Genomic DNA, 24,439 nt, shown 5'->3' on the forward strand with positions numbered 1-24,439 from the left:
TTGCCACTTGATATCCCGAAACACAGTTTGGTGAGGATCACATTAGCAATTCCTGAGATTAGCTAGTTACATTGTATTGGGACACGATAGGATGGGACGGACATGGGTGACACTATATCTCCCCCCCCCCCCCCCCCCATTTCATGGCGGGGCATAAAAAATCTATTTTTCAACACATACCTCTCTTTGGAGCCCACTAACAAGCAACAGAATCTGTTGTGTACTGAGGGAGACCTTGGCAATGGCCCACACACTATCTAGGAACTTCTCCTTGTTGTGGTCTGCTATGTACTGGTGGCGAATCCACAACTTCAGCAATTCCTTCAAATAGAATCAATATCGGTTACTAATCTACCAAGAGAAAAGGCAGCAAATTTATGCATTTACGATTTAACAGAAATGTATTTAAGAGGATTTAACAGAAATGTATTAAATATGCATAGTAACTAATACCTATTCAAATGGATCTTAAAGACTTTATTTATTTCGGTTTTCAACAGATTTTTTATTATCCCCAAAAGAACAAGTACCTTATACATGTCACATATGATGTTATCATTATAATGTGTCATGTATATCTCTAGATCATTGACATTTACTGAAGTGTAGGCAATGACGAAAATGACTTGCTTGCATGAATCAAGAGAGATAACTCTTTCGTGCTACCACATTTCATGAAACCTACTGAAACATGTTTACAGCTATAAAATTTAATGGTAGAATCAACAGTTAGTTGTAAAAAACTTGCCCAATCAAAAAACGAGGCCTAGCAGAAAACAGGATACCAGGTTTGAATTTTTAGTCATTTCATTTCAATCCTTTTACTAAATACATTCTAAATCAAATACTTAAAATAAGTGTACGTTCAAATCAAAATAACAACATTTGATTTGAACAATGACAGCACTATTTATTCAGATGAAATTTGATATATTCCGTCCGAGGAAAGTTGAGAAGAAGCTCATTTTATGTTAATCAAAGGAAAGGAAGACATCTTTATTATATATATAGGTTTGAAAAAACAAACAACACTCTGTGTCATGAGGGGAATATTTAAAAAAGATTCAATCAAAATTGATGGTTCTAATTGAAAAGGCAAAAATGCCCAAGGCAATCGGATAATATGGTATTTGTTTAATATAATCCCCTTGCAGTGTCTAACAACAGGAATATACAGTAGACATTCGGGTTCATACAGCTTAGAATAGACAATTCAGATCTATGTACAGGACTTCTGTTCAGGTTTGAGTCGCCCAATACATGGAAGATTTGGATGAGATAGACACTTGACGATAACCTACCTTTGTACAGCACTTCTGTTCAGGTTTGGAGGAGTTGGACACTCGGCGATAACTTACCTGTGTACAGCACTTCTGTTCAGGTTTGGAGGAGTTGGTCACTCAGCAATAACTTACCTGTGTACAGCACTTCTGTTCAGGTTTGGAGGAGTTGGACACTCGGGGATAACTTACCTGTGTACAGCACTTCTGTTCAGGTTTGGAGGAGTTGGACACTCGGTGATAACTTACCTGTGTACAGCACTTCTGTTCAGGTTTGGAGGAGTTGGTCACTCAGCAATAACTTACCTGTGTACAGCACTTCTGTTCAGGTTTGGAGGAGTTGGTCACTCAGCAATAACTTACCTGTGTACAGCACTTCTGTTCAGGTTTGGAGGAGTTGGACACTCGGGGATAACTTACCTGTGTACAGCACTTCTGTTTAGGTTTGAAGGAGTTGGACACTCGGGGATAACTTACCTGTGTACAGCACTTCTGTTTAGGTTTGAAGGAGTTGGACAGTCAGGGATAAGTTACCTGTGTACAGCACTTCTGTTTAGGTTTGAAGGAGTTGGACACTCAGGGATAACTTACCTGTGTACAGCACTTCTGTTCAGGTTTGATCCAGTCCTGCACCAGGAAGATTTGGATGAGACGGACACTCAGTGCCTGGTTACTCTCCTTTTGTTCCAGTCTCAGCACCAACTTCACTCCATCATGACACACAATCTTCTCGCACTGTTTTCACAAATGACATCAACATTCAGTAATTGTATCAAACTGCATTTATACCATTTTACCAGTTCTACAAAGTGGTAAATGTATTACTTCTGAGTGATAGTTTTTCAATCAAGAGTTTAAAAATTCCTTATAAATTTGAAATTTAGAAAGGCAACATAAGTATGGTTTAATAGTATATGGCATTTATATTTTTGTGTTTTTTCCACAAACCATCAAAAGTAGTTGTAGTATGACAATTTTCCACACATTATTGTTACGTAACCATTTATCACAATAAGTAACCAAATGGTAATCAAGCAGTAGATCAATTTAAACATTGCTTTACTTTAAGTGGAAAAACCCGGCCAATTCTGAATAACGATCCATTATTTTTTATATCAAATGCAAAACTTTAGATCAAATATTCAGATTACTCCTAACATGGGTACAATCCGTTAAATCTTTATTACTCTACACAACATATTTTGGTAATAGGTCTCTGAACACTTGACAAAGAAATTTGAAGTGACCTTCAGACACTCTAGTTTGACCTACCACTTCCTGTAGCTTGTCCATCTGGTTAAGTTTGTGCAGCAGTTTAAGTTGAGTCTCGCGGAGATCCATGTCCTTGATGAACACCTCATGGCCCATCAGAGTGTTACACAGATTGAGGGCAAACTCTTCACAGTTCTCCTGCATCAGCATCTCTACTCGTAGCTTAAGTATCAGTGACGACTCCTTTCTTACGTACTCCTGGACAGCATCTGTAGTGTAACGAACAAATATCAGTGACACGAAACAATGTGTTAACCGACAATTAATATACCATTGACACCTCACTTTTATCACATGACCAATAACTGGTATCACTCTTTTATATGTGTTAAAATTCATTTTTAATTTTTAGCTGGAAAACATCATTTCTATTGCATAAACTGTACTTAAATTTTGTCATCAAAATTCCACTGAAGGGAATTTGTCATTAAATATAGGTTTCCACTCAATACAGAATTGACTAATTAATGGCAGTCATAGATTTCAACAAAGAACTTTCCTTATTAATGATTTTGATGATTAATCATGGCATTTAGAATAAAAACTTATTCATGAACAAATTACAAAATTACTCATTATTACAAGGAAAGTCAATGTATACAGATCTCCTAAATCCAATAAAGGTCATTTGTTAAAAGTGTAATATTCCAACACACCATCCCCTTACCTAATTAATTTCACATGTTTAAGTGTTTTTATCTGTATTGGATATACCAGTATTACATAGCACCATTAAATCAGAAGCAATGAGATAATTGCCAGGGAGTGGTTGTAGCTACTCAATCACAAAATCCATATAATTATATAGTAATATAAAAGTACAGCTGGTGGACGTAATTTTCAGAGCTCTACCCTATCACACAGGGACTGTGATCTGTCAAACATGTATCATAGATGGACCACCGAGAGAAGCGAATTTTTTACAAAGTACCACATAATAAGCATTTTCTCCACACACACTATTCATAGTTTTAATTTTTTTCATCTCCAGTTAAATGTATGGATGGCATGAATGTGATCTGAGATTTGCAATCGTTTCCCTCGACAGCAAGATTATGATTTTATACTTATATATATAAAGCATTTAGTAAGTAAATATTGAACAAATAATAAAGAAAATAAATACATGTAGCTATTTTGACGTTTAATTCCGTGAAATTGCATATCTATTTATCAGCAATGACAAGGATTTATCTGTTGAGCTACATGTACACATGTTCCACACACTATGATCTCACTTGATCATGAGCAAGTTGCCGTATTCAGGTGCAATATGATTTATAATAGCTCAATTAACATCAAACAAAACTTGCAATTATTTAGTTTATCCATGATTCTAAATAAATCACCTCATCAATCCAGAACTTTGCCAGAAACTAATAACATTCAACTAGTTTATTTATGGAAGCTGTAACAGAATGCATGCATGATTCAGCAAGGATATATAACACAAATGACCTGATCTTGTGTGGAAGTCACTGACCAACTGGCCCTATAAATTACGACCCGACTTTGAAACTGCTCTGATTCATTGTCTGCACTGTTAAATTTAACCTATTGACATGATGTTTATTTCAACGACATGATGTTTATTTCAACAATAAAAAGGAGAAGTGACCACCATACAAAATTGGCGGCCAGTGTTACAATGTACCTTACGTAGCCTACACAGCTTTCCAGTCTATCTTGCTATAGGCCTAATTAGCTTTCAATACACCATGTACAGATACCATAAAAGATCATACTTGAAAAAATCACAAGCCAACTGACTACACAGTGTAGGATTAATCAGATTCTTTATACAAACATAAATAGAACCACTCCTTTTAGCAAGCTGACTAGGCTTATCGCTGTGTAGTGTAATTACCTTGTCAATTAAATGTGTCTAATCTGACTGGTGATTTCAATTGAAGGTTGTGAATGTAGCTTTGATAAGTTACAGATTTCTTTCATCTTATGCTGAAGTATTCAACTACCATGCGATTCAAGTTAAACAAGAGCTGTTATAGAACAGCATAGCTCTTCTCGCAAATGTTTGTCAATAAATAATTGAAATATATAAATTGGTATTGTTTTGCATATTGGATAAATAAAATTTATATTGTGTACTTCATAAAATTAATTTGTGATATTCAAACTTAATTGACATCATTCATAAATAGCTATAAAATCTCAGATATCTTCAAATATGCAAAAATGTTGAAGTCCAAAACATGTCATAAAACATGTTTTATATCCCAAAAATCCTTTAGTTTGACTTCGGAAGTGAATAGGGACACTAATGTCAAATATCAGTACCCTAGTACAATTATAAAGTTATGTGATAATGTCTTTCAACACTTGCACCAAAAACTTAAAGTTGGAACGGCAACGCCGACAACAATGCCGACGTAACAACATTAGCTCTATCTCTTCTTTGAAAAGACAAGCTAAAAATAAAAACTCAAAACAAAATCTGAAAATAAACTTCAAAAAAGTACCTGTGCACTATACACAAGTATGCTTATGGGGAAAACAATAAACCGATTGTGCATACCATCATCATTATCAGCTTCACCAGACATAATCTCACTGAGGGTTGGGTCAGTCCAGGGATTCTCCATCAAATGAAGGAGCAAACTGAAGCGGTCAAACCCAGTAGTGACTAGCTGTACATGTGTAGCCTTCACTGTCTCTATAAAGTTCTCCTTGCTTTGGTCATCTTCTGCCAAATTTTGCCACTTAATATTCAGAACTGTTTTTGCACATTGCCTGTGGATAAGAAAGAAGCATGATAATTTCAAAGATATGCTATGAAAGCAAGTATTTTTAATATAACATTCATCTATAAATTGTCAATTATTTTACTCAGAATGATATGACTTTCAGTAGTGTGTAGCATTTGCCATATTTTTTTTATGAAGCTATTGCAAGCTCAAGGATGGTAAGGCCTATGGGAAACAAAGTGGCCAAGTCTACATTTAAACGTATGTACACAAGTTGAATGTTAGGTCTGATTATTTTTTATAACAAAATGTGGCAGCTTTAGTGGTATTCTAAGCAACAGCAGCTACACAAAATACATACAAGAATATGTCCTGGTAGAGTTCATGCCTGGCTGGACATGGGGCCAAGGTGTTAGCCGTGTTGCAGAGCTGGGACAAAGTCATCCACAGTATCACAATTTGGTCAGCATAGTCATGTACTTCAGTCTCCGTCTTTTGAAGGATCTGAGGATGTAAATCAACATCAGTTATGCAGTAAGTAAATGAAGCTTGCAGATACTATACAAAGTACTAATTTCATGTGTGTGTAACCCAGAAATTCTGTTTTGTATACGGTATAAGTAATTGCACGTACATTGTCTGCATCAAATTCCACCAATAATTTTGGCAAAGGAGCGGGAAGAATAAATCATTATACCCTATGTCAATATGTTAATTCTATCTACAGACTGAATTTTTAGAATTAGAGCTGAGTCTTTTTGTCATTAGTTAATAAATTGTAATACGTGTAATTAGCTAATCTGATTGAAAGATATTTCATATACATGTATAGTTTTAATTCCAGCTGTTACACTTATGAGTGATAACGATATGTAGAAATCATTACAAAAGAAACACGTTTATAATCTAACATAATACATTTTATAATGTATTGATAAATCATTGACTAAGCAAGTAAATTTCATCACTATAAAAAGAATAATCATCCACTGACACTAAGTAAGGCATTCTGATTGCTTGATTACCCCATTTTAAATCGGAGTTTTCAGAGATAATAAGCATTTTTTGGAAAAAAGTATAACCTATGGAATAACCAAATCTTCTACTCACAAATTATATTTGTATTTATGTTATTGGTAGTCCCATATTTCAAATAAGTTATAAGTGATTGAAGTTACCCTCCATGGAAATGGATAGCTTCGATCACTTGTGATAGAGAGAGAGGGATCAAAGGATATTTTTACCAGGTGGCCTATATATATTTGGCTACCAAGTTATACAATCTGGGCACCAATTGGAAGCTAAGACTGAAGCCTTTGAAAAATAACCAAATCACAAATATTCACATCTTTTTTAGTGGCCATGCAGGCATCTTATAGGTCAATAACTGGTCGCCAATGGTGAATTTAAGGTGCCATGGCCACTAAAATAGGCGCCAATTTGAGCCCTGAGAGATCAGGGATTGGTTGAAAAACGTCACACGTCATGTCTCCCTCACGTCAAATTTCTCATGTCCCTCCCATGCGGAGCCCCTTGCAGGGTTTTTTCAGAGTTGTCGTTCATGGTATGGAACTCTCCGAGGTGTTCCAATGAACAAACATGGCAGACGATAGATGATTTCATCTGGCAGACGCCGATGAAATCAACAATATTCTGCAGGCAACGGATGCAGTTAACACTAAACGTGCCACGAAGAGTGTGGTGAAATATTTTTGTGACTTAATTAAATCAGTGTTTCAGAACATCAGATGGTCTCAATAGGTATACTAAGGAGAAAATGAAAATGGACATAATAAAAGACGCTGATTTAAAGACAAGAGATCAGGTTTTTAAGACTGTTAATACATAAGAATGATGAAATAATGTAAATTTAACTGTTTATTTTTACATTGTTATTGAATAAATTTATAGTTCTAAAGTGTACACAGTCATTTTTTAGTCTATTTTGGTATAATAGACAATTTATTGCCCTGGTCGTAGGGAGAGGAGACATGACAATTTGTTTACCCGTGGCAAGTCATATTTCCTGTTCAGGAGAATATGACATGCTTTGGGTAAGCAAATCCCCATGTCTCCCTACAATCAGGGCAATAAACAATCAGACATCATTTTCATCATAACTATTTATATAATTATTATCAACAGAAATTTTTAACTACCATACGTACTCGACCAACAATATGCCCCCAAACCCCAGTATATCATACTGTATGAATGTATATATAATAGGCATATACAATTAGTCCATTTATTGATACAGGTAATAATCAATACTGATACATACCAGTAGTCTACACCAATCCAAGGTCTGTATTAACTATCAAACAAGAGGCCCATGGGCCTTAACAGTCATCTGCTAAAGTCCCTTTTACTATTGCAGTATACAAACTCATTAGCACGTATATGGGTACTGTTAACCATGGCGGCAGTCTTAGATTTCAGACAGACTCGAAAATAACACTTGGTCAGGACTATCTCAAGATCATTTAAGATAAGTTAGTGCTTAATCCCACTCGTGACCTTGAGAAGTTTAAAATAGGTGTTGTTCAGGAAAACCAAGACTGCGCAATCATGTTACAAAATGGCCACAAAGTCTGCCATGTAAAAGTTTCAACGAGGCTGAAAATTAACAACACTTTGTTGGCTCCCCTTCCTTAATATCCCCACCAATTTCCAGCTCAATAGCACCAGTAGAATAGGAAAAGTTTAAATGTATTTTTTAAGATGGCAGTCATCTTGGATTTCGGACAGACTCGAAAAATAATAACACTTGGTCAGGACTATCTCAGGGTCATTTAAGGTAGAAGAACTTTAATCTGGGCAATGTTTAGGAAAACCCAAGATTGCACAATCATGTTGCAAAAAGGGCACTGTGACTGCCATATCAGTGTTTTTACAAGGCCGAAAAATAACAACATTTTGTTGGCTCATATTCCTTAACATTCATACCAATTTTCAGCTCTATGGTACCAGTTGAACTGGAGAAGAAGTTTAAAATGTGTTTTTCTCAAGATGGCAGCCTGAACCATGGTGGCCATCTTGGATTTCAGATTGACCCAAAAAATAATAATGACTCTAGGTCATCCTGACCCTTTGGGTCAGATGATCTAATAAAAAAAATTCTGACATGGTTTATTATATATGTACATCACTTTGTTTATATGAAATAGTTTTGTGTGTGATACACAATTTCCTAACATCACAGTAATAACCAAGTTACAATAACTGCAATGGGGCCAGTTACACAAGTCCCCAAACTACCCAAGCAGTTGCTTACTGAGCTAACAGAAGCTCTATATTATTCTGTAAGTGATACTTGTCTCATGATACTAAATACACCAAATCTGATCGAAATTGGACCCCTAAAGTTATACCAATTAGAAGCCAGCAAATTGCAGCCATTTTGTTCAATCCGAGCATAGAATCAGTATGATACTTGAGCATAGAATCAGTATGATACTTTACATTAACAAATTTTAATCAAAATCAAACAATATCTTTTCTACCAATTAAAAGCCATAAGGCTGCCATCTTGTTGAGAATGTCAAACAACTTTTTATTTGTATTTTCAGCAAGGCCTACAATATGCTTACCACAAATTTTCATTTCAGTTGACCAAATAGAACAAAAGTTATGGCTTACTCAAAATTTCAGCCAATCAGAAAACGGTAGCCATATTGTTGAATCAGTAAATGGAGGTCAGCATGAAGTTTATTGTGTTATACATCACATTCATTTATACCTATTTTCATCAAAATCGGACAATATCTGAATTTCAACCAATCAGAAGCATCAATATGATATGGTGGCCATTTTGTTGGCAGTCATTTCTTTATTGACAAAAGTTATGTCTCAAAGTGTTTAGCCAATCAGAGGCTGTGGCTGATGGTTGTCAGAAAAACTAAAGGTGTTTGCATACTATATATGCCATCAGTAATACTACCTCAAAGGATCTAACTTATAGTTTTTTTGAGAAAAAGTGTTGGAAACCTTTACAACAGTTGGCTGTTACATATATAACTCCCAAAAATACCTGTTGTGGATTAGTACTGCAACGATATGCATCCCTCACATTACGATACGTATCACGATACTTCTCTCACGATACAATACATATATATATACATATATTGTATATCACACTGTACATTTTTTTCGCAAAATAATCAATGAAATATATTTAACACCATATGTTTCGGTTACATGGAACCCAAAATTTTTCCAAATATTTTATCTAAATGAAGCAGATGGTTCTTTCAATTCTAAGTAGTCACTCAACGAAAGTATTTTCGCTGCCATGTAGTTTTCGGTAATTACCATGCAGAAAACTGGAAACGGCCTGATCCAGAAAACTGTGGTCATATGGTGATGCGAGAAAAATAAACCGTGAACTGATCCATGCTATTTACACCGCGATATATTGTCCCACAGATTACCTTTGCAGCACTTTTTGGATGAAGTTTTCTATCTAAGAGACAATCTAATTATAAGTGACTATGTTGTTTCAAATTCATAAGGATTCTAACACATATTAATATGCCTAAAGACCAAACTTCATAGAACTTTATCAGACAACATCTTTATTCTTATAAGTTTGACCAATAAGAGACTTCCATTTCATTACCATGGCAGCCTTTTTTGTTCTGAAAGTGTTATCATTGTCGATCAGAAGCCTCCATTTTGATTTTGATTGGCCTGTTGTCCACCTAGACCCCCCTAAAGAGTATATCTGTGTAGTTTAATGATGATCCACACAGTAGTTTCTAACTGTAGAGACAAGAGAAGAACATAATAACAGGAAGAAATGGAGTAAAAACAGAACCAGGTATTTTGCCCCAAACTCTGAATACATTTCATTAAAAATATATATACATATGTACAATTTGAATAACAGCCCCATGCAGCTAATGTAAAATACAAATAAATGTTTATTACAATCCATACTCACAGTGTATAATCGATTTGTACTACTAGCTGTGAAATTTGATTTTGTACGTGTAGCTGCGAGTTGCGAAGCGGTACATTTTGAACACGGCGGCAGCAGGGCTGGTAGTTTAGAAGGTAAATTCTACAATTTCAATACGTATTTCCAGCAATGCATGCTGACATGTGGTCCACTAGAGAACTTACCATCTTCGTTTATGTTCAATCTTAATGTATGTTTAGAACAAACGACATATCAACACTTTTATTGAAAGCGAAAGTAGCTATGCTCACTGGTAAAATCAATGTCATCAATCGAAAATCTTCATTCTATGTTAAAACTAACGAATCAATTGGAAGTTTGGATATATATATAACATTTGCAGTTATTAGTAGACATATTCTAGGTTCTATATAAAGCTGACCTATTATATATTGGAAATTGTATAACTTTCTTTCCCCGTGGGTTCATTTGCAAACTGTACGGTCAGCTGTCCGGTTTATGTGTACATGGGAATATGTTTTGTAATCCTAGCTGTGAGTTGTGTGTACAACCACAGGCGCTTGCATATAGAAAATATCACTTTCGATTTTTTTTTCATATGACAGCGGTATGTGTAATCTGTTAACCTGAAGGTTGGCAACTACGCCACGAGCGAAACGGCACACCATCTCACTTCAACCGGCTAAAAAACACATTTATTCAAACTGACACGGCGCACACTATATGCGACCGTCATCAGAAAACATTCATCTTTAACCTACCGTGCCACTCAATATGAATTGTTACATCCAAAACACAATAATCCGTGAAAACATCGCCGAATTCCTCGCTCAGAACGCCATTTCTCAAACGGCTCCCTGAGCCTGTCCAGATTCTTCATTTACATACGGGGTTCAAGGGTCATGCGATTATATGATCGTCAGTCGTCAGGTGTACTTTTGGGGGTCATCTCCGCATGCATTTTGTCCGCAAAATGCTTCGGCTCGCTGAAGAGTTTCGTCTAAGTTACGATTATTTGAAGAGTTTCGTCGATGAACGATGATTTATAAATTATTCGTTATTTTGAACGTTTGATTACCATGCACCGTATATGACAGTACACAGCAGGCGCGGATCCAGGAATTGGAAAGGGGGGGGGGGGGGGGGGGGGGGGGTCCAGTAATTTAGTGGTAATGTGGTAATGCGAGCGCCATAGGCGGGAGCCGAATTTTTTTTTGGCGAGGGGTCTGGGGGCCAAAATTTCGGAACAAAATTTCGGAAAAATGAAATGATTAAATGATTATAGCAAATTTTGCAATCTTTCGAGAATAAGATTTTCGATAAGTGGAAGGGGGGGGGGGGGGGGGGGGGGGGGGGGGGGGGAGGGGGCATATATTGATTCACACAGAACGTCACTATCGTATCGTTTTCTAAATAATGAAATAATTGTCACAAAGGTAGAACAAAATGCTTATTTATTGATTAACTTTTGTCAGTTTACTGAAATCTGGACGAACAAAAAGAAAAGTGAATCACGAATAAGACTGTCATCAGGTTACTGGAACGTATACATGTGTACCAACATTACTTACTTCAGACCTGTTCATTTATTTCTGCACATTTTACAAATATCATGTCGTCGTCAAATACGAAAATCATACTTCAGACCTGTCAAACGATTTGTACGTTGTGATCGATGATCCATCATCAATTTATTTTCATTTACCACAATGTTAGATTTAATGTTTGCTAGAAGTTCTTCGAGTTCAATCCAAATTTTATGAGTACATCTATCACTGTATGATTATCGAAATATTGAGTTCCTTCAGTCATTTTGTTTTAAACCCCTTTTTATTCAAATTTTCGAAACAGTATTACTTTCTTACGTTATTTCGGTTTTAATACACTCGATATCATCAGTTTGCCCCTTAGTTTTAGTGTCTACAATCAGGGGCGGACACAGGATTTTCAAATAGGGGGCGTGCGAAATTAAAAGGGGGGAGGGGGGTGTCCGCCGGTTCTCCCCCTGAAAAATAGCAGGTTAATGCAAAATCCTGCATTCTAGTGTATTTCACGATAGATTCATACCTGGTGTGTTTTATAAAAACAAGTATATTAGAGATGTTTTTAATGATTTGATATGGTTATTTCGCTGATTGATACGGGAATTCGTTTTTTAAGATACCCTTACTTTGACAATTTTAGGGGGGGGGGGGGGGGGGGGGGGCTTTAAATCCACCAGTGACAATGTCAAAGAGTTTAACGCATTGTAAAATGTATTCTTTGTAATACTCATTATCCATTTATTCCACTTTACATCGCTCGCATATATAAAATTTAAGTTATTGATGAATTACCTTATTAATTGAGTGTGTAAGCATCAAACGCTACACTAATAATAATCAAACTGGCTGAAGTGCTTACAGAATTATGAAACTGAATTAAAAAGAGAAAGAAAAGAGAATACTTGAGGGGGAAGTAGTGGTTATTTTGTGTCAACGCCAGACTTTTATAGTATTTTAGGGCTAACGCCAGAATACCCAGAACAACCTCTTATTCTTATCGATATTGTGTGTGGTATACATTTTTAACTAGTCATGTAGGGGTCAATTTTTTTAAGAATTGAAGATTGGCATAGCCCTAAATAGATGGCAAGTACAATAAAAAATCAAAATATCAAACAACTATCAGCTATTACCCCATCCAAATTTTAACTTCGAAAAATTTAATTTCAACTGATACTGCTTGTTCATGGTATACGTATAATGTCCCGGCCCTGTCTTGAACAAGTTATTGAGCACCGTTATATGCAATCTTTTTGATTGAAAACGAAGTTCAGCAACTACCGAAATGATGCAGTTGAAAAAAAGGAAAGGACGATCTCATCACTGCATGGCATTAAAACATGCTATCTTATTAGTCCGTGATATCGCAAACGACGTCCTGTGCATGCACCTGTAAAGTATGCCGAGATGACCCCAAAAAGTGCACCTGGTGACAGTCGATTATATAATCGCATGACCTTTAAACCCCGTATGTAAATGAAGAATCTGGACAGGCTCAGGGAGCCGTTTGAGAAATGGCGTTCTGAGCGAGGAATTCGGCGATGTTTTCACGGATTATTGTGTTTTGGATGTAACAATTCATATTGAGTGGCACGGTAGGTTAAAGATGAATGTTTTCTGATGACGGTCGCATATAGTGTGCGCCGTGTCAGTTTGAATAAATGTGTTTTTTAGCCGGTTGAAGTGAGATGGTGTGCCGTTTCGCTCGTGGCGTAGTTGCCAACCTTCAGGTTAACAGATTACACATACCGCTGTCATATGAAAAAAAAATCGAAAGTGATATTTTCTATATGCAAGCGCCTGTGTGTACAACCAGTTGTGAGCAGCAGTTAGCTTAAACATTTTCATTTCTTGTAGAATGGATGACTCTTTTGAGGTAGAAGGTGTGGATGAAAGTTTTCATGAGGAGACGATAGAAACAGAGCTAAGTTGCAAGTATTGTAACTATACAAGTAAGCGAAGGTACAACATAAAGCGCCATGAACGTACTCACACCAGTACATCTGCTCAGCCTGAGCCTCCTAAATCATCTACTGCGTCAAAGGACCATATTTGCTCTGAATGTGGAAAGCAATTTAAAACGAGTGAAGGTCTCCGACAACATGTCAATCGAGACCACAAACAGCAGTTTCGTTTTACTTGCGGGGTTTGCGAAAAAGGCTACAATAGTCTTTGGAACTATAGAGGGCACCTTGCGTAGCACGATAAGGCACTAGAAGAAAGTTGTCCCAAATGCAAGGCAACTTTCAGGTTCAAAAGCAGCTTAATTAATCATGTAAAGGTGTGTGGTAGTACTGAAGAAAGAGAGAAATATCACTGCCCAGTCTGTTCCACTGAATTTTCTAGTTCAAAAAACTTAAAAGAACACCAACAGGTTGTGCACGAGCAGAGAACAGGCATCTGCAAAAGTTGTGGGAACATTTACAGATGGCGCTCGAGTTTGGCTTATCACTCAAAAAAATGTTCAGGTGTCCTTCATTAATCATTTTACTCATCATCAAATTCAGCTTCCATTACCACGGTTGTGTCAGAACTATAACATATGAAAATGATAGGTGCATTGTCCTGTACTGCCATCTCGCAAAGTATTTGGGGTACATAATAGTATGGTATTTCATAATATGCACGGGGTTTGTACAAGTTTCCAGGACAAGGACATTTGATTTCTACGGCAAACTGACTTTCCAATGCAGGTTCCAATGTTTCATCGTTTGTATTTCTGATGCTACCATCAGGACTGACAAGTAGAAGCAACTCCTCATCTTCAAATACACAACGGCACCCTTCCTCTACATACATGTATGAACATTTTGGCAAATACACAGGCATGACTTTTGACACTAGTGTTGCGATGGCATTTATTTCGTTGTCAGATCCATGTTTCATGAAGCTGGCGACTTCTGGAGAAGGAGACGGCTTTGGCACAGATTTGAATACATATTCAAAATGCTGCTTCTGTTTCTTTAGACCACCTTATCCAAGAGCATCAAAACATGTACTCCCAGTCACACGTGCGAATGAACGAGCCTTGAACCAAGTATCTGTTCGTTGGTGAATTTCGGAGGTGTCGGCCGATTTCAACTCCATTTTTGTGATATTTGGTTTGTTTATTCCCGATAAACACTGATAGTTGCTTTGACTTCCTAGGTCACACACCCTGCCGGAGCAATATAGTAAGAAACATTATGTAGAATGGCAACTATGCGTCCCAAATTGCCAATAAGGTTCAGTGTTCGTGCAAAACAGGATTCCAGCCGGTATATGTATGTTTCGACAGCACTTATTGAAAATGAATACTTATTCTTTGTTGTGTCATTGATCCACATTTTTTTCAGCTTTTCCAAGGATATAACTTTTTTAGTTTTGATAGGTCTTAGTTCTTTCAACCGATGGCTAAGCGTTGTAATCACCTTTTGAGCATTTGTGACGATATTTTCTTTTATATCCTCCAGTGAATCTGTTAAACTAGACAATTCCCTACATTCACATGATAAAACGATGGTCTCAAATTCTTGAACAAGTTTCAGGTCATTATTTAGAGCCGTTTTTCTTTGTGATAATGTCGGAGGACCTTCGTATCCCCACAAATTGATATCTCCCATATCACCACTGTCAATGCCGGTGTTCACCTTCTTACCATCAAAACACACTTTGTATGTTTGCATCAGCGATCCATCTGATCATCATGCACTACTTTTATCATTTCATGAATAATTCGAGGCTTGACATTTGACAGTTCCTTTGATACATCTGTACCTTCAAGACAATTTCGGTTTGGAACGGCGAAATTAATCTCTGAAAGACCTGGGTCAATGGTACTTGATGTATCTATTTCTTGTCCCTTATTTTTCAAACCCGACATAAAACTCAAAAATTTCCCTTTAAAAAGTTTTAGGCCAATTCTCCAAAACTGCTTAAAGGCTGGCGAGTATCTCATCAAACGGGTGTCTTCCAAAGAGTACCACTGAACAACGTCCTGGAATAACAAGTATGCAATATTTCTCATTGGTAGTTTTTGTTCTACTATTAGTTTATTGAACTTAATGTATGTTTCTAAATGTCCAGAGATTTTCAGAGTATCAATAACATCCGGTAGCATTTCAGTAAGAACTGTTAAAGGTTCATTTTCAAACACTTGAGATTTTTCGGAGAAAACCGATTCGAACGATGTCGCGGTTTCTTCCACAAAGTGTACGTCATTAGGCGTTTCTTCCTTCGACGCCTCATTGATAGATATGTTGGCAAAGGAATTGTGTAACGTTTGGTCTAAATCATTACTTTCTTGAACATCGGTTTGATCCTCTACCAATTCTTTTGCAGTTTCGAAGTCTAATTTCTTAGGGGTCGACTGCCATCTAAATTTTTTCAGCGTTTGACAAGGAGATAAAGTTGAAGGGCGCCTAGAAATTTTTACTGTTAATGTATCATTGTATGGGACAATAATTTTGTCTTCCAAATCTGCAGGAATGATGTTGTAGTTTTTTGTGTTCTCAATAAGCTTGTGTCCGTGGTTATGAAAGATTTTCACTTTTAGTATAGAGTTACTGTGGTTAATAATGGCGTGGTCAATTGTTTCTGCAAAAATATTGAATTTGTCCGCACAATAATAACATGCAAATGTGGCTGCCATCAGTTCTTGAATGTCAAGTGTGATGTCTGCAAATTAAAGAGGGCAAATTTATACACTAAATTAATTCTAAATAATATCAACTGATAGTACAAAAATAACTCATTTCAGCAGCTGATCGTACAAAAACTCTCAATATTTCAACAGCTGATCGTACACAAACCTTACAGCTGATCGTACAATTTTCTGTCGCATGAGCATGTATTTGATCTCGTATTATTCATATTTCAGTCACAATCATGCATGCACATTTTTGCTATATATATCTGAACATAATTACGGAACGGATTCCGATGTTTATGGATGTCTAAAACCATTCGTTCTTTTATCAATATGATCTCTTCCCTGGTGTTGGTGGTTTTTGGCTATGAGTTTTTTCGGATCAGAAGAGATATTTTACGTGAAATATATAACTTACGTTGCTAAGAAATTAGCAAGTGATGCATACATTATCTATCTTTACACTATGGTTAGCTTTTTAAAAATTGGTACACAAAAAGACATATGAATAAGTGTTGAACTTGCCTGTGTCCAACGCAGAATGAGCGCCATGTGATCGTTTCACCGCTTCATAACTCACAGCTACGCGTACAAACTCAAATTTCGCAGCTAGTAGTACAAATCGATTATACACTGTGATACTAATACATGCAGCAATAATAGGCAGATAATTCATCTATTAACCATTTTGAAAACTAAATAGGACTATAGAGGAGATTAACTTAACAACAAACAAGCATTGCAAAGTCTTAAGAGTAAGCATATTCTATGGTATTTTCCTATTTATAAGGTAGAACACTTCATACCCAAACCACTTCAGAGTGTGTGTGTTTCCCTATACATGTACCACGCTATTTATGTAAATGTTCTAACATTAAACTTCATAACAGCAGGTATAAACTTATAAGTATGTGGAGGACATGACATGATTTCAAATCTTCAATTATGCTGTCTTCTTTTACGGTATAAATAAATACAATAGAATGCCACCACAAAACTTGTCATATATATGTGCAATATCTTTGACAGTGTTTAAAACTTAATTTTTTTGTTAATATATCATGTTTTAGATTTTTTGTTAATATATCATATGTTTTATATTATATAGAGTTAATATCCTTTAAAATCAACTGATATGAAACTTACTTAAACATTATCACGACAAGAACAACACATGAATATATTTCCTTTTTGTTTATAATTGTGATGGCATTATTGTCACCATGCAAGCTTAAGATACAAATGATATTGAACAGGAAATCATCATGTTCATGCAATTTCATAAATTTCCGCTGTGTTTTTATTTGTTTGACAAAATTATGGAAGGCATAGGTATTTACCAGGGCTTTCAGTGACCTTTGGCATTAAGCTTTTTCCAGGGCTTTCAGTGACCTTTGGCATTAAGCTTTTTCCAAGTTCAAATTATAAATCCAAAAAAAGTCAAAGCTTAAAGGAAGTAAGGTTTAATACAGATATCCTTGCAAACACAAGAGTTAGATAATCATGGAAAGTATAGAACATAATCTCAAATGTAAAGTGAAAGATCAGCAGTCACAAAAATGCTTTAGAAAAGATCTTCTTAGAGCTACCAGGTATATTATATACACAATTGATCCAGATTTTAACAGCTGGTGTGTTAAGTACATATTTTGGCTATATTTTTAAAAATTGTGTATGTTGATACAGTAGACATAAAATCTTTGACTTAGAATGGTTACCATGCTAACTGAAACAATTTATTTTTTATGCTCTTTACCTGTAGGAGTAATACTCCATTTATCTTTTTGTCAAATCCAGTTGCTTCTCTGACCATGTGTTGAGGTTATCAGCATTCAACAAAGATGATGGTTATTAAATCTCTGGAGACTACTTGGTACTTATGATCGACTTACTGCACCAGGTCTCATTGCAAGTATCACACAATTGTGTGAATATTGATTGATTTTTTAATATATGCAATTTTTTTATATAATTTATTTATTTCAAATGTAACAGAAGAAAAATGCAATGACCAAACCGAACTCGGGTGGTCGGGTGGCACAGTGGTAATTACACACTTGCTTTTCACCTAGGTGGCTGGGGTTCCATTCCTCGATCGGACATAAAAAGATGTGGGGTCACCTGCCAGACCACATGGATTTTCTCCAGGTACTCCGGTTTCATCCCATAGTAATTACAAGACCCCTTATACCAATAAGGTACATCCATCTCGGCCAGCGAAAGCTCGAGTGATTAATATAAGTTAGTATAACTTGTTTTGCAATCTTTGTAAAATAAATAAAGTTTACATCTACCGGAACTTGAATCTGGGGCCTCTGATCATGAATTCTAGACAGATGCTCTAGCCATTTGAGCAAGCTGGCTTCCAGTCTACTTCTGCTACATTCCTTCCTCCTTAAACAAACTCTTTGACCCCAAAGACACACAGGAGACCCCATACTACCTTTTGTTGGTATTTTGTTGGTTGGCAAGTGTAACAGAAAAATGCAACCAGAAGACCAGGACTTGAACCTGGAACTTCCAAACTCCAGATGGAGACTCTAACCATTTGAGCTAGATATAATATATACCTAACCACCAGCGTTCAGCCCAATCCAGTTCAATTACACAGGCAGGGTATACGTATCCATGGCCAGTTGGCCTTTTACTTGTAGCAATTTCAGAAATCAAATCACTATTTCTCAGAAATGTGAAGGCCCAGGAGGGGGTCAAAATATACGTCAAATAGACATGTAATTTCAAACTCAAGAGTCAAAAACATATTCACAAGGGTATACTTGATTCCCTGACAAGAATTATGAATGCAAGCTGATCATATTTGACAGCTAGGCTCTGTCATGGTTGAGTGATCCATTTAATTGATGTAAAGTGTGCTATTATTCTGTGTTAGCGGCAGTCAAGATTCTTCTAACTAGTAGTGAGTAAAGTTGGTCCTATTATCAATTATAATCGATATCTAATGGGAAAGGCAACTGATTCCCAATAATTGATTATTAAAAGTCAACAGCAATGATTGTTTACAAAGTGCAAGTTTACGGAAGTGCAAATTTTACTTTCATTTTCACTAGAGAGATAACGAGAGTTTTATGTCATACTCCTAACTGTAACTTCATAATTAATTGCAAAAAAATATATATGATAACTTCGTCAATTAAAGATTATAATGTTGAAATGGTATGACAGAAAATAAAGACATGAAGTTCACAGAATAAAGCTAGCAAAAAAGGAAATAGACCTGTTCAATCCCAGGGTAAAAAAAACGTAACATTTTTTAAGGGCTATGTAACGATAGGCTAACTGATTAATAATAAAAAAAATCTTAAGGGTTATGTAACGATAGGCTAACTGATTAATAATCAAAAATCTATCTGTTGACACTAACCAATATTATCAGATTATTGATATTGAAATATCAACCAATTCCCAACACTTGTAGAGAGTCATGTTACTGACAGACCAGTTGAAAAGCACTTGCATTGGACTATTGTGTAAAAATGAGCTGAATCTCAACGCCAGTGCAAGAACTTAAATTATTAAGTATGTATTATTGTATTATTTTGTACCTCATGTGTCTGGGTGACTTACAAACTAAATAAAATCTCAACAAATTAAGCTTTGCTAAGTGCTAAACTTCAAAACATTTATCAAGAGGGTTAAATCAGACTGTGCACACATTGTGTATTTTTCTATCACACTTTCCTGTGGTTAAATACTGCAAGTTGTAATGGTGAACAAAGTTGAAAATGATATCCAATTACCTTTGATGTTATGCTGCATCAAGTGATTAAAATATTCATGATCAAATTAAAAGGCGCATTTAATGAGCTTTCATTTCCTTGGTAGGTTAACAAACTCAGGTTTCACCTCTTCTCTAAATTAATATAAATTACAATGTACAATGTATATAGAAATCTATATATAGGTCTTCAAAGTGAAGAATAAAATGCTGTCATTTATCCTTTTCTTTGGTCTGAACACAGCTGTACATATGATGTATTAGCATTATTTTCAATTCACAGCAATTTTTTTTCTTTTTACTACTTTATGCCTACTATGTTTGGAATCTTTCAGATATCTGATTTCATCAAGGAGAAAATGTATGAATATTTGCTTCTAAAAGGAAAAAAAAATATGTATAATGATAGGCAGGGTATATGCATCCAGTTGACCCTTGAGATTATGCAATTCCAGAGGTCAAATCACTATTTCTTACAAATGTGAAGGTAAACATATAAAGTCAAATATGATTTTGGGGTGTCAAAAACATACTCTCAAATAATATACATGAAACACCAAAGTCAATAGTTAAACAATAACTGAATTGAAATGTATATGTTCCACTGATCTCAAATCTTGTGAGCCTTACAGAAGTCTATCACAAATATAATTTACAATAAAATGCTGCCACTAGCACTGATGCACATCATAGTCATCAACTGATGCAAATTAATGATAAAATCACATCTATATAGGTAAGCCAGATGTTCTCAATAAATTCTGCTGACTGAACTTAAGATTAATGTCCAATAAAAGAAACCATAAAATCATGTTCACTAGTTTACAAAAACTGAGTTACTGCAGTGATATTCCACAAACAATAAACAGTGACTCATCAATAATAATCTAATTAGATCAATAACTTTCACATTAATAAATCAAATACAAAAAAGTCCCTGAAGTGAATTTAAAAAAAATTCATCAATACTAGACATTGTGAAAATGATTCATTAAATCATTATTTCATCAACAGTATAAATTATTTATCATATTATTGCATATCTGCAAAATGTTTTATCCAGTATGCAAGATCTACAACCGGTTGTTCGCCTCCCTTGTCCTGTAATATGAATGCGTTGCAGTGTCGGTTTATAATATGCCTTACTCTGCCATCTAACACCGACCCAGAGTCGGTACAAAACACACATGCATACCACAGCAATGTAGAGGGCGACTGTGTGTTATATCAGTGTGTATCGACGTCTATGTGCTGTGTATTGTGTGGGAGCTGCACGTAGGGACTGCTCATAGCAAGCGTCTGTTTCGAGAATTTCCAGTCCCAATATTTAAATCGTTTCAAAAAACTTCACCCAAGAGCGCATCAAGAACAAGCAATTAATATTTTTACCAAAAAAATGTTTCAAAGCTGGATGCACATGCCATGCAAGACACTTGAGACTACTTTTCGCATTTAATTCGTGAATTCGAAGTGCCCCGTGCCCCAATTTTCCTTTTACACCAGGACATAGGAATGATTAACAATGTATTGCAACGAATGCCACGTGACAGTGCAGCGTGAGTGCCTATTATACAACAAAGATCATATTTATAAATATATATTAATAAAGGAGTCGGTTATCGTCCAGTTTTGCATGTCATACGTGCCAAACTGCAAGGCCGCAATGTCATAAAATGTGAGAATGATGGCCGATCGTAGGAGCCCCCTACCTACTTCTGGCGCGTTTTACACCTACCTTGTGGAACATTTCGCAGTACATAGTGGTGGAATAGGCAGGATCGGTGTCTCGTCCATTGTATCTTCCTGCAATGTTTTGCAATTCGGAACTAAGAGCCGAAAAATCCATCACAAACTCGGATCAACTTGGCGACTACATGTGTACTGCACGTAAACAGTCTTCCATCAATAACTTCCCCCGCCCTCAACGGAAGGATATGAAACTAAGAGCAGACAACTCTTGATGACAAAACAATCGGTGATTTAGAACTTTGCTTTTTTTTATTCTGATTTTTAAATTAAGTGCCATCTTAGTTGGGCAATGATACTTTTCTTTAATTATGGATACATTAATTCAAAATATTTGATGGCTAAAAAGATAGTAAACATATTACAAACTTGCAAAAACAGGCCAGAAGGAGTCACTGATACAGCAAAATGTGATCGATAATTGACTATCGATAATTGACTCTCGGCAGGCATTTGATAGTCAGTTACCAAATTATTTACAATAAACGTTATAAAATTCTACAAAACATTAATAAAACATCTCCACTTCTACTGACATTGATTTGATAAATGCGTGGCAAACAATATGTCATATGTCAATATGAGAAAGAATGAATAGATAAATAAAATAAAAATACATCATTAATCCAAACTAACTTGAATAGGAACAATATCGAACAAAGTCAAAGAGGAAGATTTTCCGTGTTTTTTTTGTCGGGAACATATAGTTTTTAAGCTAACAATCGATTAAAACTTATTTTATTACGTCACACCATATATTGCATTGCATTGTGTCAAAAAATTAGCATGTAAATTGTGATACATAAAAAAATACAGTATGAATTATAATATTGAAAAACCTCCTGATAATGTAACTTTAGATATGGATATAGAGGCATTGATTTTTGTCTGCATCCATTACTAATCAACTGGTCTATTAATTAAGGGAGTGCGCTCTATCACGGTTTCCTAGTGATCACGTGCAACGTGTTGAAACGAAATTTAAAACAAAAGTGTCAACTCTCTTGTTTATACATTTTATTCAAGTTAAATACATTTTCACGATGGCTGAACATATTTGCAATGGTATCTTGATTAAGTTTCGAGGGAGTTTAATAGACCCAGACGATTTCAAAGGAATTAGCCTGATTAGATGTGTTTGTAAATTATATGATTATAACAACTTCTCGCAGTATACATTTTACATTTAGAATACTAGTAACACAATGAAAACATGCATATATTTCTACAGTGATAAATATGTGTTACAATCAAAACAGGTTTAATTCTGAGTTGATAATAAACGTTTGCACATATCTAAAGACATTTGAATTCAGGTCCACAGTAAGATGCGAGTTTCCAAACAAAATTGTTTCCAAATTGAATTCTACACTTAAAGAGTAAATTGTTTACCACGGTATTGAATAGACGTCTGCTTAAAGTTTGTGAAAATAATGATATTCTGTATGTTCAGTTCAGTTCAGTTCATTTATCAACCTTCAGCGAGCCCGACCAATACCTACCTACCTAGCTATAGAGAGCGTGGAGAATTAACGTAACTTAGTCAAACACAATCCTTAACTTCTTCCAAATATATTTTGTTAAATGATATTGGATAGAAAAACGATCGACAATGTGTTTGTACAAATAGTACTTTAATGAAGCACTTACATATTGTTGACCTTGGTAAGAAAGTATCTGTCTATTAAGTGGTAAAATCCAATTAGCATTGGTTGACGATTGGCTTTTAACTACATCACCAAAACCCAGGACAGAAAGGTCAATTATACAGCGCAATCATTAAAGCTGTTCATTGTGCTTTGTTTGGGATAAAAAAGATCATATACATTAGTCAATTACATTTAAAAAGATCATACACATTAGTCAATTACATTTAAAAAGATCATACACATTAGTCAATTACATTTAAAAAGATCATACACATTAGTCAATTACATTTAAAAAGAATCTTAATCAACTTAATCCAGTATTCAATTATTCGATGTTTTCTAATACTTTCAAAAGACAAGCGATAAAACCATAAAACCTTTCCATCCTCCCTTAATCATGAACAATACTAATATCTGAAGTTACTTCTCATAAACATATACAAATGTAGGTATCTCTCTCTCTGAAAATGGTCAACGGAACGAGCACATTAACTACTTAATATCACAGATTTCGCAGAAAATAAATATGTTAAGGAAATTTTAATTCTCTCTGGACAGGTATAGTCTTCAAAATGTGTAATTTACTCTCATTCGGCCAATATTTGACTACGGTGATATCATTTGGGACTGTCTTACTAAAGCTCAATCACAGTTATTAGAAAATCTTCAATTAGAAGCAGCTCGCATTATCACTGGTGGTACCTGACTAACCGGTAGAGTAAAACTATATACTGAAACAGGCTGGCTTCCATCGAGGAAAGACGGAAATAACACAAACTTATTCTATTCCACAAAATGGTTCATGGTCTTACTCCTCAATATCTTCTCAATATTCTCCCTCAGCGGCATGGAAATAACCACAACCATGATATTCGCACGGGTAGTAATTTCCGTCCTCCAGTGTGTCAAACGAGTCTATATAAGATTCTATTTTGCCATATGTAATCAGTATC

General features: G+C 35.5%; 1 protein-coding gene across 2 annotated transcripts in view; it reads right to left on the bottom strand.

Moving 5' to 3' along the window:
• LOC117331673 overlaps positions 1–22,010 on the bottom strand; it is a 41,064-nt gene extending 19,054 nt beyond the window's left edge. For both annotated transcript variants that reach the window (XM_033890504.1, XM_033890505.1), the window contains exons 1-6: positions 21,827–22,010; positions 5,619–5,761; positions 5,089–5,303; positions 2,553–2,761; positions 1,872–2,015; positions 181–321 (exon numbers count right to left, since the gene is read on the bottom strand). In XM_033890504.1, the coding sequence (XP_033746395.1) occupies positions 181–321; positions 1,872–2,015; positions 2,553–2,761; positions 5,089–5,303; positions 5,619–5,761; positions 21,827–21,937 (963 nt within the window). In that variant the 5' untranslated portion in view covers positions 21,938–22,010. The remainder of the gene's footprint in view (positions 1–180; positions 322–1,871; positions 2,016–2,552; positions 2,762–5,088; positions 5,304–5,618; positions 5,762–21,826) is intronic.
• Between the last annotated feature and the right edge of the window lie 2,429 nt (positions 22,011–24,439).

Source organism: Pecten maximus, chromosome 7 (assembly GCF_902652985.1).
Source record: "Pecten maximus chromosome 7, xPecMax1.1, whole genome shotgun sequence".
NCBI lineage: Eukaryota > Metazoa > Mollusca > Bivalvia > Pectinida > Pectinidae > Pecten > Pecten maximus.